At 51.4% G+C, this 15,374-nt stretch overlaps 1 protein-coding gene across 1 annotated transcript; it reads left to right on the top strand.

The window, feature by feature from the left end:
- The first annotated feature begins 6,227 nt into the window (after positions 1 to 6,227).
- LOC145339371 (myeloid-associated differentiation marker homolog) lies at positions 6,228 to 15,038 on the top strand. The gene is made up of 2 exons (XM_080183814.1): positions 6,228 to 6,685; positions 14,059 to 15,038. Exon 2 carries the CDS (start codon positions 14,141 to 14,143, stop codon positions 15,017 to 15,019), a length of 879 nt encoding a protein of 292 aa, XP_080039940.1. The 5' UTR covers positions 6,228 to 6,685; positions 14,059 to 14,140; the 3' UTR covers positions 15,020 to 15,038.
- The last annotated feature ends 336 nt before the right edge of the window (positions 15,039 to 15,374 follow it).

The following is a 15,374-nucleotide window of genomic DNA, read 5'->3' on the forward strand; positions in this document are numbered from 1 at the left end:
TCGAGCCTGCCCCGCCATTCAATAACATCATGGCTGATCTGAAGTGGATCAGTTCCACTTTCCCGCTTTCTCCCCATAACCCTTAATCCCCTTGCCTACCAAAAACCCATCAACCCGCGTCTTAAATATATTCAGTGAGGTAGCCTCCACCACTTCAACGGACAGAGAATTCCAGAGATTCACCACCCTTTGAGTGAAGAAGTTCCTCCTCAACTCCGTTCTAAACTGCCCACCCCCTTATCTTGAGGCTGTGCCCTCTAGTCCTGCTGTCCTTTCTGAGCAGGAAGAATCTCTCTACCTCTACCCTATCCATCCCCTTCATTATCTTATACATCTCTATAAGATCCCCCCTCATCCTTCTAAACTCCAACGAGTACAGACCCAGTCTATTTAGTCTCTCTTCATTGTCCAACCCCCTCATCTCCGGTATCAGCCAAGTGAGCCTCCTCTGCACTCCCTCCGAGGCCAAAATATCTTTCCACAAGTGCGGCGACCAAAACTGCACACAGTACTCCAGCTGCGGCCTCACCAGTGCCCTGTACAGTTGCAGCAAGACCTCCCTGCTTTTATATTCTATCCCCCTCGCTATAAAGGCCAGCATCCCATTCGCCTTCTTGATCACCTGCTGCACCTGCAGACTGGGTTTTTGCGACTCATGCACAAGGACCCCCAGGTCCCTCTGCACCGTAGCATGCTGCAGCTTTTCGCCCTTTAAATAGTAATCCCTCCTATTATTATTCCTGCCAAAGTGGATAACCTCACACTTGCTAACATCGTACTCCATCTGCCAGGTCCTTGCCCACTCGCTCAGCCTATCCAGATCCCTCTGCAGACTTTCCACACCCTCCGCACAATTTGCTTTTCCACTCATCTTTGTGTCATCAGCAAATTTCAACACCCTACACTCAGCCCCCTCCTCCAGATCATCTATATAAATGGTAAATAGTTGAAGCCCCAGCACTGATCCCTGGGGCACTCCACTAGTCACCAACCGCCAACCAGAATAGCACCCATTGATACCAACTCTCAGCCTCCTATTAGACAGCCAATTCTCTATCCATGCTAACACCTTACCCCCAACTCCATGCCCCTAACCTTCTGAAGCAGCCAGGGTTCCTGCTCCTGATCACTGTCCAGTGATCCCTGGGTTAGAGAGAGGGGAAATCAGCCAGGGTTCCTGCTCCTGATCACTGTCCAGTGATCCCTGGGTTACAGAGAGAGAGGGGAAATCAGCCAGGGTTCCTGCTCCTGATCACTGTCCAGTGATCCCTGGGTTAGAGAGAGAGAGGGGAAATCAGCCAGGGTTCCTGCTCCTGATCACTGTCCAGTGATCCCTGGGTTAGAGAGAGGGGAAATCAGCCAGGGTTCCTGCTCCTGATCACTGTCCAGTGATCCCTGGGTTAGAGAGAGGGGAAATCAGCCAGGATTCCTGCTCCTGATCACTGTCCAGTGATCCCTGGGTTAGAGAGAGAGAGAGGGGAAATCAGCCAGGGTTCCTGCTCCTGATCACTGTCCAGTGATCCCTGGGTTAGAGAGAGAGGGGAAATCAGCCAGGGTTCCTGCTCCTGATCACTGTCCAGTGATCCCTGGGTTAGAGAGAGAGGGAAAATCAGCCAGGGTTCCTGCTCCTGATCACTGTCCAGTGATCCCTGGGTTACAGAGAGAGGGGAAATCAGCCAGGGTTCCTGCTCCTGATCACTGTCCAGTGATCCCTGGGTTACAGAGAGAGGGGAAATCAGCCAGGGTTCCTGCTCCTGATCACTGTCCAGTGATCCCTGGGTTACAGAGAGAGGGGGGAAATCAGCCAGGGTTCCTGCTCCTGATCACTGTCCAGTGATCCCTGGGTTAGAGAGAGGGGGGAGACTATCTTGAGTGTATGCAAAGTTGTGCTAAAACGTGGTATGAAGTCTCACAAAACCAGGTTACAGGTAGGACCAAATAAACCTGTTGAAGTTTAACCTGGTGCTATGAGACTTCTTACTGTGCTTACCCCAGTCCAATGCTGGTATCTCCACATCATGACTAAAACGTGGTGTCAATGTGCTGTTTTTAAACTCCTAAAATTACTTGGAAATCTAAGTGCACGCTGAAATGCCGCAGATTACACAGAATTGGAACAGAGGTGTGAGGTGTTTGATTCATTATCTATCAGATCTCTGAATGTGTAAATATCACTTCCTCATCATCAAGTCCGTTAGGCAACCAGTTCTGTCTCTCTCTGCAATCCTCACCATCTGCTAACTGTGTGACAGCAACAAACACCAGGGGGTTTGGTCCATTGGGATTGTGTACAGTGGGAGTGAACGGGAAGGGGTTTGGGTCCATTGGGATTGTGTACAGTGGGAGTGAACGGGAAGGTGATTGGGATTGTGTACAGTGGGAGTGAACGGGAAGGGGTTTGGGTCCACTGGGATTGTGTACAGTGGGAGTGAACGGGAAGGGGTTTGGGATTGGGATTGTGTACACTGGGAGTGAACGGGAAGGGGTTTGGGTCCATTGGAATTGAGTACAGTGGGAGTGAACAGGAAGGGGTTTGGGATTGGGATTGTGTACAGTGGGAGTGAACGGGAAGGGGTTTGGGATTGGGATTGTGTACACTGGGAGTGAACGGGAAGGGGTTTGGGTCCATTGGGATTGTGTACAGTGGGAGTGAACGGGAAGGGGTTTGGTCCATTGGGATTGTGTACAGTAGGAGTGAATGGGAAGGGGTTTGGGATTGGGATTGTGTACAGTGGGAGTGAACAGGAAGGGATTTGGGTCCATTGGGATTGTGTACAGTAGGAGTGAATGGGAAGGGGTTTGGGATTGGGATTGTGTACAGTGGGAGTGAACGGGAAGGGGTGTGGGTCCATTAGGATTGTGTACAGTGGGAGTGAACAGGAAGGGTTTTGGGTCCATTGACCTCTGTACGTGACTACATGAGGGAAGTGTGGACAGCTCTTTCTCCCGCAGAGAGCCCTCAACTGTGAGAGTGTACGTGGAGTGCTGATAGAGAACCACTTCCTCCGAGTGTGTGAGGCATCACCCTCCCATCAACAGGAACACCACAACTGATATGGTCACACTGAGGGCCACAACACAACAGCAAAGGGCTACATGTCACACTGCGGCAGAGAAAGAGAGAGTGAGAGACACAGAGAGCGAGTGAGAGACACAGAGAGCGAGTGAGAGACACAGAGAGCGAGTGAGAGACAGAGAGAGATTGAGAGACTGAGAGAGAGAGACAGAGAGAGACAGAGAGAGGCAGAAAGAGATAGAGAGAGACAGACAGACAGAGAGAGAGAGAGAGGCAGAGAGAGAGAGAGCAGAGAGAGAGAGAGGCAGAGGAGAGAGAGAGTCTGAGACAGAGTCTGAGACAGAGAGAGAGAGACTGAGAGAGTGAGTGTGACTAGAGAGCAAGAGTGCGACTAGAGAGCGAGTGTGCGACTAGAGAGCGAGTGTGCGACTAGAGAGCGAGTGTGCGACTAGAGAGCGAGTGTGCGACTAGAGAGCGAGTGTGCGACTAGAGAGCGAGTGTGCGACTAGAGAGCGAGTGTGCGACTAGAGAGCGAGTGTGCGACTAGAGAGCGAGTGTGCGACTAGAGAGCGAGTGTGCGACTAGAGAGCGAGTGTGAGACTGAGAGAATGAGAGAGACAGACAGAAAGTGAGCGAGACAGAGAGTGAGCGAGACAGAGAGTGAGCAACTGAGAGAGAGCGAGAGACTGAGCGAGAGACAGAGACCGAGCGAGAGACAGAGGCCGAGCGAGAGACAGAGGCCGAGCGAGAGACAGAGGCCGGAGCGAGAGACAGAGGCCGAGCGAGAGACAGAGGCCGAGCGAGAGACAGAGGCCGAGCGAGAGACAGAGGCCGAGCGAGAGACAGAGGCCGAGCGAGAGACAGAGGCCGAGCGAGAGACAGAGGCCGAGCGAGAGACAGAGGCCGAGCGAGAGACAGAGGCCGAGCGAGAGACAGAGGCCGAGCGAGAGACAGAGGCCGAGCGAGAGACAGAGACTGAGCTATTTACCATTTATATAGATGATCTGGAGGAGGGAACCGAGTGTAGGGTGTCAAAATTTGCTGATGACACCAAGATTGGGGGAAAGGCAAATTGTGCGGAGGGTGTGGAGAGTCTGCAGAAGGATCTAGATAGGCTGGGCGAATGGGCCAGGAAATGGCAAATGGAATTTAATGTTGGCAAGTGTGAGGTGGTCCACTTTGGTAGGAAGAACGGTAGGAAGGACTATTACTTACATGGCGAAAAACTGCAGCAGGCGACGGTGCAGAGGGACCTCGGGGTCCTTGTGCATGAGTCGCAAACACCCAGCTTGCAGGTGCAGCAGGTGGTCAGGAAGGCGAATGGGATGCTGGCCTTCATAGCGAGGGGGATTGAATATAAAAGTAGGGAGGTCTTGCTGCAGCTGTATAGGGCATTGGTGAGGCCGCAGCTGGAGTACTGTGTGCAGTTTTGGGTGCCGCACCTGCGCAAGGATATTTTGGCCTTGGAGGGAGTGCAGAGGAGGTTTACTAGGCTGATACCGGAGTTGAGGGGGTTGAGCTATGAGGAGAGGCTGAATAAACTAGGCTTGTACTCGTTAGAGTTTAGAAGAATGAGGGGAGATCTCATTGAGACGTATAAGATGATGAATGGGATGGATAGGATAGAGGTGGAGAGACTCTTCCCGCTCAAAAAAGACAGTAGGACTAGAGGGCACAGCCTCAAGATAAAGGGGAGGCGGTTTAGAACGGAGTTGAGGAGGAACTTCTTCACTCAAAGGGTGGTGAATCTCTGGAATTCTCTGCCCGTTGAAGTGGTGGAGGCTGCCTCGCTAAATATTTTTAAGAAGCGGGTTGATGGGTTCTTGATAAGAGAGGGGATTAAGGGTTATGGGGAGAGGGCGGGAAAGTGGAACTGAGCCACGACAGATCAGCCATGATCTTGTTGAATGGCGGGGCAGACTCGAAGGGCTAGATGGCCTACTCCTGCTCCTATTTCTTATGACAGACAGAGCGAGCGACAGACACAGAGCGAGAGACTGAGGGAGAGACTAAGAGAGAGAGTGAGGGACAGAGAGAGTGAGGGACAGAGAGAGTGAGGGACAGAGAGAGTGAGGGACAGAGAGAGTGAGAGACAGAGAGAATGAGAGAGACACAGAGAGTGAGAGACTGAGGGAGAGTGAGAGAGTGAGAGACAGAGAAAGAGTGAGAGACAGAGAGAGAGTGAGAGACAGAGAGAGTGAGAGACAGAGAGAGAGAGATTGAGAGACAGAGAGAGAGAGAGACAGAGAGAGATCTAGGGGTACAGGTTCATAACTCCTTGAAAGTGGAGTCACAGGTGGACAGAGTGGTTTAGAAGGCATTCGGCATGCTTGGTTTCATTGGTCAGAACATTGAATACAGGAGTTGGGACATCTTGTTGAAGTTGTACAAGACATTGGTAAGGCCACACTTGGAATACTGTGTACAATTCTGGTCACCCTATTATAGAAAGGATATTATTAGAAAGAGTGCAGAAAAGATTTACTAGGATGCTACCGGGACTTGATGGATTGAGTTATAAGGAGAGGCTGGATAGACTGGGACTTTTTTCTCTGGAGCGTAGGAGGCTGAGGGGTGATCTTATAGAGGTCTATAAAATAATAAGGGGCACAGATCAGCTAGATAGTCAATGTCTTTTCCCAAAGGTAGGGGAGTCTAAAACTAGAGGGTATAGATTTAAGGTGAGAGGGGAGAGATACAAAAGTGTCCAGAGGGGCAATTTTTTCACACAGAGGGTGGGGAGTGTCTTGAACAGGCTGTCAGAGGCAGTAGTAGAGGCGGGTACAATTTTATCTTTTAAAAAGCATTTATATAGTTACATGGGTATGATGGGTACAGAGGGATATGGCTAAATGCAGGCAATTGGGATTAGCTTAGGGGTTTTAAAAAAGGGCAGCATGGACAAGTTGGGCCGAATGGACTGTTTCCACGCTGTAAACCTCAATGACTGTATGAAAGACCGAGAGAGACAGACAGAGAGAGACAGAGATAGAGACAGAGAAAGGGAGAGAGAGACAGATAGAGAGAGAGGGACAGAGAGAGAGAGAGAGAGACAGAGAGAGAGAGAGAGAGAGACAGAGAGAGGGAGAGAGAGACAGAGAGAGGGAGAGAGAGACAGAGATAGAGAGAGAGGAACTACAGAAAGAGAGAGAGAGGAACTACAGAGAGAGAGAGAGGAACAGAGAGAGAGAGAGGCAGAAAGAGACAGAGGTAATGAGGCACTGAGAGTGAACAAGGCAGGAAGTAATGAATCACTGGGTCAGAGAAAGGAGCGGTGTGCGAAAAGGACACACCCAAAGCAGCAAAATCTGAGGCATTGCTCAGACAGACGCAGAGGAGCAACTCCCTGCTGGAGAAACTAACTGTTCACAGAGAGAGAAGGGAGAGTGAGCAGGAGAGGCTGAGCCAGGGGGAAGACAACACAGAGAGAGAGAGAGGGGGAGGAAAGGGGATTGCAGCGAAGAGAGTGCAGAAGGGAGAGAGCAAACAAGTGAAGTACAGAGAAAGAGACACAGAGAGAATACAGGAGGGGCGACTGATTGGAAGAACTGTGAAGGGAGGACGTGAAGCGGGAAGCAGAAACCCTCAGCGCCACGGCGGAACTAAAACCCAGCCAAACTTCCAGATAAATATTTGTGACTCTCAGCATTTGGTCAAAGCTGCTAACAGGTAAGACTGAGTGAATATTTTACTCAGACAGTACACACTGTATGTTTACACAACCGCTGTGTCAATATATCATCTCCGAGATAGTTCACAATTTAATAACTGTTCACAAAAGAGGCAGACCCTCTGATAGTGCGGCACTCCCTCAGCACTGACCCTCTGACAGTGCGGCACTCCCTCAGCACTGACCCTCTGACAGTGCGGCGCTCCCTCAGCACTGACCCTCTGACAGTGCGGCACTCCCTCAGTACTGACCCTCTGACAGTGCGGCACTCCCTCAGCACTGACCCTCTGACAGTGCGGCACTCCCTCAGCACTGACCCTCTGACAGTGCGGCGCTCCCTCAGCACTGACCCTCTGACAGTGCGGCACTCCCTCAGTACTGACCCTCTGACAGTGCGGCACTCCCTCAGCACTGACCCTCTGACAGTGCGGCACTCCCTCAGTACTGACCCTCTGACAGTGCGGCGCTCCCTCAGCACTGACCCTCTGACAGTGTGGCACTCCCTCAGTACTGACCCTCTGACAGTGCGGCGCTCCCTCAGCACTGACCCTCTGACAGTGCGGCACTCCCTCAGTACTGACCCTCTGACAGTGCGGCACTCCCTCAGCACTGACCCTCTGACAGTGCGGCACTCCCTCAGCACTGACCCTCTGACAGTGCGGCACTCCCTCAATACAGGCACCAGAGCGGGGGTGGGGGGGGAAGCGGTGGTGCTGGGAGGAGTGTTAGCCTGGATTATGGAGCTCAAGGCCGGGGTCTGAAGTCTCGTGGGTCAGTCGAGCCAGTCAGATGATAGTCTTTTTTCTGATTTTGTTGGTTAGGATTTGTTAATTAAATAGAATGAGGCTGCTGTGTGCTTGGGGTGAATTGAGACTGTGTTCGGAAAGTTTGAGTCGTGCAGGATAAGGGCCAGATGCCAGAGCAGATTTTAGCACCATAAATAGTCTGCATTTTCCCAAACCTCCTCCCCCTTTTCCTCCCATCACCTCACCTCGGCCCCGCTTGTGTAGATGGCGTCATTTTCTCCAGCCTCTCACAGTTCAAATCCAGGTTTCAGAACCTTAGGATGGGAGGCCATTCAGCCCCTCGAGCCTGTTACACAGGAACAGGAGGAGGCCATTCAGCCCCTCGAGCCTGTTACACAGGGACAGGAGGCGGCCATTCAGCCCCTCGAGCCTGTTACACAGGAACAGGAGGAGGCCATTCAGCCCCTCGAGCCTGTTACACAGGAATAGGAGGAGGCCATTCAGCCCCTCGAGCCTGTTACACAGGAACAGGAGGAGGCCATTCAGCCCCTCGAGCCTGTTACACAGGAACAGGAGGAGGCCATTCAGCCCCTCGAGCCTGTTACACGGGAACAGGAGGAGGCCATTCAGCCCCTTGAGCCTGTTACACAGGAACAGGAGGAGGCCATTCAGCCCCTCGAGCCTGTTACACAGGAATAGGAGGAGGCCATTCAATCCCTTGAGCCTGTTACACAGGAACAGGAGGAGGCCATTCAGCCCCTCGAGCCTGTTACACAGGAACAGGAGGAGGCCATTCAGCCCCTCCAGACTGTTACACAGGAACAGGAGGAGGCCATTCAGCCCCTCGAGCCTTAATTTTAAAATATTTACTCTGCGACCAGCCTGAACGAGTACACCACTACAGTAACTGACTTAATTAGTAAGCGTTTAGAAGACTGTGCGCCAAAAAAGCAAATCCATGCGTTTCCCAACCGGAAACCATGGATGAACAGGGATATCCACTGCTTGCTGAAGTCCAGGTCTGAGGTATTCAGGTCAGGCGACACTGACCTATACAAGAAATCTCACAACACCAGGTTAAAGTCCAATTTGATAGTAAACACCACTAGCTTTTGGCGTTTACTATCAAATAAACCTGTTGGACTTTAACATGGTGTTGTGAGACTTCTTATTGTGTTTACTCCAGTCCAACACTGGCATCTCCACATCATGATGATCCAAGAAAGCCAGATATGATCTAAGGGGATCCATCAAAGATGCCAAAACACAGGACTGGACTAAGTTAGAATCCCAGGCTCACCACACCAAACCCCGCCGAATATGGCAAGGTCTGCAAGACATAACAGGCTACAAGATGAATTCATGTAAAATCGCCGGCTCGAACACACCCCTTCCTGATGAGCTCAGTGCATTCTACGCCCGTTTTGAGCAAGAGGTCAGTGAGACTCTGCCCCCCACCCTGGATGAACCTGTATCTGGGGTCACCATTACAGGTGTCAAAGCAGCTTTCTCCAAGGTCAACCCAGGGAAAGTGACTGGCCCGGATGGGATACCCGGATAAGCACTCAGATCCTGCGTGGATCAGCTGGTGGCGGTATTCACAGATATCTTCAACCTCTCTTTACAACGATCTGAGGTCCCTATCTGCTTCAAGAAGACGACCATCATCCCGATACCTAAGAAAAACCAGGCAGTGTGCCTTAATGACTATCGACCGGTGGCTCTGACATCCATCATTATGAAGTGCTTCGAAAGGTTAGTCATGGCACGAATCAATTCCAGCCTCCCGGACTGCCTGGATCCACTACAGTTTGCCTATCACCACAACAGGTCCACAGCAGACACCGTCTCCCTGTCCCTGCACTCAGCCCTGGAACACCGAGATAACAAGGACACCTATATCACACTCCTATTTATTGACTACAGCTCAGCCTTCAACACCATTATTCCCACCAAACTCATCTCCAAACTGTGGCTCCTCCCTCTGTGACTGGATCCTGAACTTCCTAATCACAGACCACAATCAGTAAGGACAGGTAACAACACCTCCTCCACAATCATCCTCAACACCGGTGCCCCACAAGGCTGTGTTCTCAGCCCCCTCACTAAACTCCTTATACACCTGTGACTGTGTGGCCAAATTCCCCTCCAATTCGATTTGAAGTTTGCTGATGACACCACCGTAGGGGGTCGGATCTCAAACAATGACCAGACAGAGTACAGGAATGAGATGGAGAATCTGGTGCGGCAACAATAATCTCTCCCTCAATGTCAACAAAACAAAGGAGATTGTCATCGACTTCAGGAAGTGTAAAGGAGAACATGCCCCTGTCTACATCAATGGGATGAAGTAGAAAGGGTCGAGAGCTTCAAGTTTTTAGATGTCCAGATCACCAACAACCTGTCCTAGTCCCCCCATGCTGACACTATAGTTAAGAAAGCCCCACCAATACCTCTACTTTCTCAGAAAAATAAGGAAATTTGGCATGTCCGCTACGACTCTCACCAACTTTTACAAATACAACCAAAAAGAATACTTTCTATGGTGTATCACAGCTTGGTCTGGGCTCCTGCTCTGCCCAAGACTGCAAGGAGCTACAGAAGGGTCGTGAATGCAGCCCAATCCATCACACAAACCAGCCTCCCATTCATTGACTCTGTCTATACTTCCCGCTGCCTTGGGAAAAGGATCAAGGAGAATATAGCGAGGCATCTTGAGGAGAATTGTTTGGTACAGCAGACGCAGCACGGTTTCGTTAAGAGGAAGTCGTGTCTGACGAATTTATTGGAGTTCTATGAGCATGTGTCTAGGGCGGTGGATAGAGGAGAGCCGGTGGATGTGGTCTTTCTTGATTTCCAGAAGGCGTTTGACAAGGTGCCTCACAAGAGGTCAGGGGGCATGGAGTTGGGGATAGGGTGTTAGCGTGGATAGAGGATTGGTTGTCAAATAGGAGGCAGAGAGTGGGGGTCAATGGGTGCTATTCGGATTGGCGGTTGGTGACTAGTGGAGTGCCCCAGGGGTCGGTGCTGGGGCCTCAGCTATTTACCATTTATACAGATGATCTGGAGGAGGGAACCGAGTGTATGGTGTCGAAATTTGCTGATGACACCAAGATTGGTGGAACGGCAAATTGTGCAGAGGGTGTGGAGAGTCTACAGAAGGATCTAGATAGGCTGGGCGAATGGGCCAGGAAATGGCAAATGGAATTTAATGTTGGCAAATGTGAGGTTGTCCACTTTGGTAGGAATAATGGTAGGAAGAACTATTACTTACGTGGCGAAAAACTGCAGCAGGCGACGGTGCAGAGGGACCTCGGGGTCCTTGTGCATGAGTCACAAAAACCTAGCCTGCAGGTGCAGCAGGTGGTCAGGAAGGCGAATGGGATGCTGGCCTTCATAGCGAGGGGGATTGAATATAAAAGTAGGGAGGTCTTGCTGCAGCTGTATAGGGCATTGGTGAGGCCGCAGCTGGAGTACTGTGTGCAGTTTTGGGCGCCGCACTTACGCAAGGATATTTTGGCCTTGGAGGGAGTGCAGAGGAGGTTTACTAGGCTGATTCCGGAGTTGAGGGGGTTGAACTATGAGGAGAGGTTGAATAAACTAGGCTTGTACTCGTTAGAGTTTAGAAGAATGAGGGGAGATCTCATTGAGACGTATAAGATGTTGAATGGGATGGATAGGATAGAGGTGGAGAGGCTCTTCCCACTCAGAAAGGATAGTAGGACTAGGGGGCACAGCCTCAGGATAAAGGGGGGGCGGTTTAGAACGGAGTTGAGGAAGAACTTCTTCACTCAAAGGGTGGTGAATCTCTGGAATTCTCTGCCCGTTGAAGTGGTGGAGGCTGCCTCGCTAAATATTTTTAAGACGCGGGTTGATGGGTTTTTGATAAGCGAAGGGGGTTTTTGATAAGTGTTATGGGGAGAGGGCGGGAATGTGGAACTGAGCCACGACAGATCAGCCACGATCTTATTGAATGGCGGGGCAGGCTCGAAGGGCTAGATGGCCTACTCCTGCTCCTATTTCTTATGTTCTTATGTAAAAGCAGCCAGCATAATTAAGAACCCCACACGCCCCGGACATTCTCTCTTCCACCTTCTTCCATCTGGAAAAAGATACAAAAGTCTGAGGTCACGTACCGACTGACACAAGAACAGCTTCTTCCCTGCTGCTGTCAGACTTTTGAATGGACCTACCTCACACTAAATTGATCTTTCTCTGCACCCTAGCTATGACTGTAACACTACATTCTGAATTCCCTCCTTTCCTTCCCTATGAATGGTATGCTTTGTCTGTATAGTGCAAGAAAGAATACCTTTCACTCTACTAATACATGTGACAATAATTTAAATCAAATCAAGTCACAAAGAGACAGGAGGAAGCCATTCAGCCCCTCGAGCCTGTTACACAGGAACAGGAGAAGGCCCATTCAGCCTCCACAACCTAGATTATGGAGTTAAATCCGACAGTATATACATCTACCCCCGACAGTGTAGCACTCCCTCAGTACTGGCACCGGGGGGAGTGTCAGCCTGGATTATGGAGCTCAAATCATAGAATATATACATCTACCTCGGTACATCTACTGGCACTGTAGATAATCCATTTTGCATGTATGAAAGGAATGTCTGAGCTAAAGGGGTCAGAGTGGGGTTTGAGTGCTGTTGCTGATGTACAGACATGTGCTCCAGGGGCAGCAGTTCACTATTCCGCCAACCAGTGAGAGACACCAATTTTCTGCACATTATCTCAGAGTCATCCCACGCATCACGTTTACATTAATGCAATTTCCTGTTTGCCACAAGCTTCTGTAGCACGGAAACGTCCCTCACTGTAACACTCTGATATATCCCACACCCCTCACTGTAACACCCTGATATACCCCACACCCCTCACTGTAACACTCTGATATACCCCACACCCCTCACTGTAACACTCTGATATACGCCACACCCCTCACTGTCATTCTGATATACCCCACACTCCTCACTGTAACACTCTGATATACTCCACACCCCTCACTGTAACACTCTGATATACCCCACACCCCTCACTGTAACACTCTGATATACCCCACACCCCTCACTGTAACACACTGATATATCCCACACCCCTCACTGTAACACTCTGATATACCCCACACTCCTGTCATTCTGATATATCCCACAGCCCTCACTGTAACACTCTGATATACCCCACACCCCTCACTGTAACATTCTGATATACGCCACACCCCTCACTGTAACACTCTGATATACCCCACAGCCCTCACTGTAACACTCTGATATACCCCACACCCCTCACTGTAACACTCTGATATACCCCACACCCCTCACTGTAACACTCTGATATACCCCACACCCCTCACTGTAACACTCTGATATACCCCACACCCCTCACTGTAACACTCTGATATACCCCACATCCCTCACTGTAACACTCTGATATATCCCACACCCCTCACTGTAACACTCTGATATACCCCACACCCCTCACTGTAACACTCTGATATACCCCACATCCCTCACTGTAACATTCTGATATACCTCACACCCCTCACTGTAACACTCTGATATATCCCACACCCCTCACTGTAACACTCTGATATATCCCACACCCCTCACTGTAACACTCTGATATATCCCACACCCCTCACTGTAACACTCTGATATACCCCACAGCCCTCACTGTAACACTCTGATATACCCCACACCCCTCACTGTAACACTCTGATATACCCCACACCCCTCACTGTAACACTCTGATATACCCCACACCCCTCACTGTAACACTCTGATATACCCCACACCCCTCACTGTAACACTCTGATATACCCCACATCCCTCACTGTAACACTCTGATATATCCCACACCCCTCACTGTAACACTCTGATATACCCCACACCCCTCACTGTAACACTCTGATATACCCCACATCCCTCACTGTAACATTCTGATATACCCCACACCCCTCACTGTAACACTCTGATATATCCCACACCCCTCACTGTAACACTCTGATATATCCCACACCCCTCACTGTAACACTCTGATATACCCCACACTCCTCACTGTAACACTCTGATATACCCCATACCCAAGCAATTACAGAGATAGGGAGGGATTTCAACAGTAGGGTGAGAATTGTAGGGGGGAGGAGGTTCCAGAGATAGGGAGGGAGGTGAAGTCATTCTATCACTCTCTGCTGTGACCCTGTGCCCTTTTTTGGGACTGACCCTTCACTAGGGGTGGGGAGGGGAGTGACAGTCCTCCCCAGGGAGACTGATCTCTCACTGGGAGTTGGGGTCTCCCCAGGGGAACTGATCCCTCACTGGGATGGGGGGGAACGGGCCTCCCCAGGGGGACTGGTCTCTCACTGGGGGTTGGGGTCTCCCCAGGGGGACTGGTCTCTCACTGGGGGTTGGGGTCTCCCCAGGGGGACTGATCTCTCACTGGGGGTTGGGGGCTCCCCAAGGGAACTGACTCCTTGCTGGGGGGAAGGTTGTGGAGCAGTTGTTGGCGGAGGGTGGGGTTGTGATTCCAGTGCACCCCCCCCACCCCCACCATTGCATTCGCATCCCAGCAGCTGAGCCCCAGTGTCTAACCGTGCCTTTCTTGTGTTACCCCAGGGCCTGACCCAGACAGGAAGGAGCTCACCCTCAACCCTGAACCCAGCCGAAGACACTCAGACGTGAAGCAGGACGGGATCTGATGGCGGTGGGGGACGTACGAGTGTTGAACAATCCAGTGGGCTATGTCAGGGTAGCTGCTTGCCTGTTTGCCTGTGTGGCCTTTAGCCTGGTGGTCCATGTGGAAAACTGGGCCGGGCGTGAGGGGGGCTGGTGTATCTTTGTGTGGTGTTTCTGCTTTGTGGCGACCCTGTTGGTGTTGGTGGTGGAGTTTACCGGCCTCCAGAGCCGGGTGCCAGTCTCCTGGCGCAATGGGCCCATCACCTTGGCTGCTCTGGCCTCCCTCATGTGCCTCTCCGCTTCCGTCATCTACCCACTCTACTTTGTGAGCCAGCAGAGGAGGACGGATGATCAGTACCGTTATGGCGTGGCCGCCACCATCTTCTCGTGCCTGGCCACGGTGGCATACTGTGGCGAGGTCTCCCTGACCCGCGCCCGGCCTGGTGAGGTGACGGGTTACATGGCCACCACGCCAGGTCTGCTGAAGGTGGTGGAAAGCTTCACGGCTTGCGTTCTCTTTGTCTTTGTCTCCGAGGCAGGCTACAGCCATTACGGGGGCCTGCAGTGGTGCCTTGCTGTCTACTGCATCTGCTTCATCCTCTCAGTGGCTGTCATCCTCCTCTGCGTGGGCGAGTGTACCTCCTGGCTGCCTGTGCCCTTTGACCGCTTCCTGGGCGCCTATGCCCTGCTCGCTGTCCTCCTCTACGCCACCGCCCTGGTGGTCTGGCCCATCTTCTGCTTCGACAAGCATTACGGCTCACCCAGCCGGCCGTCCTCCTGTAACAACCGGCGCTGCCAGTGGGACAGCAGGGTAGCAGTAGCAGTCCTGACTGGCTTCAACTTCCTCGTCTACCTGGCTGATCTCATCTACTCCAGTCGCCTGATCTTCATCAGGACTTAAACACCCGCTCCCTGCACCCATTCTGGGAGGGACGGAGGGAGGGAGGGAGCTTGCCATTTCTTTTTCAGCTAAGATCAGGGGAAATTGATGAGGGAGACAATTTGATGGATACACTGTATAAAACCCTGTGCTGTACCTGTCCTGGGCGTGTTTGATGGGGACAGTGTAGAGGGAGCTTTACTCTGTATCTAACCCCGTGCTGTACCTGTCCTGGGAGTGTTTGATGGGGACAGTGTAGAGGGAGCTTTACTCTGTATCTAACCCCGTGCTGTACCTGTCCTGGGAGTGTTTGATGGGGGGACAGTGTAGAGGGAGCTTTGCTCTGGAGCTTTAATATTCTGTATTACATGCAGGA

Source organism: Carcharhinus amblyrhynchos, unplaced genomic scaffold, assembly GCF_965287045.1.
Source record: "Carcharhinus amblyrhynchos unplaced genomic scaffold, sCarAmb.v2.hapA scaffold_432, whole genome shotgun sequence".
NCBI classification, from domain to species: domain Eukaryota; kingdom Metazoa; phylum Chordata; class Chondrichthyes; order Carcharhiniformes; family Carcharhinidae; genus Carcharhinus; species Carcharhinus amblyrhynchos.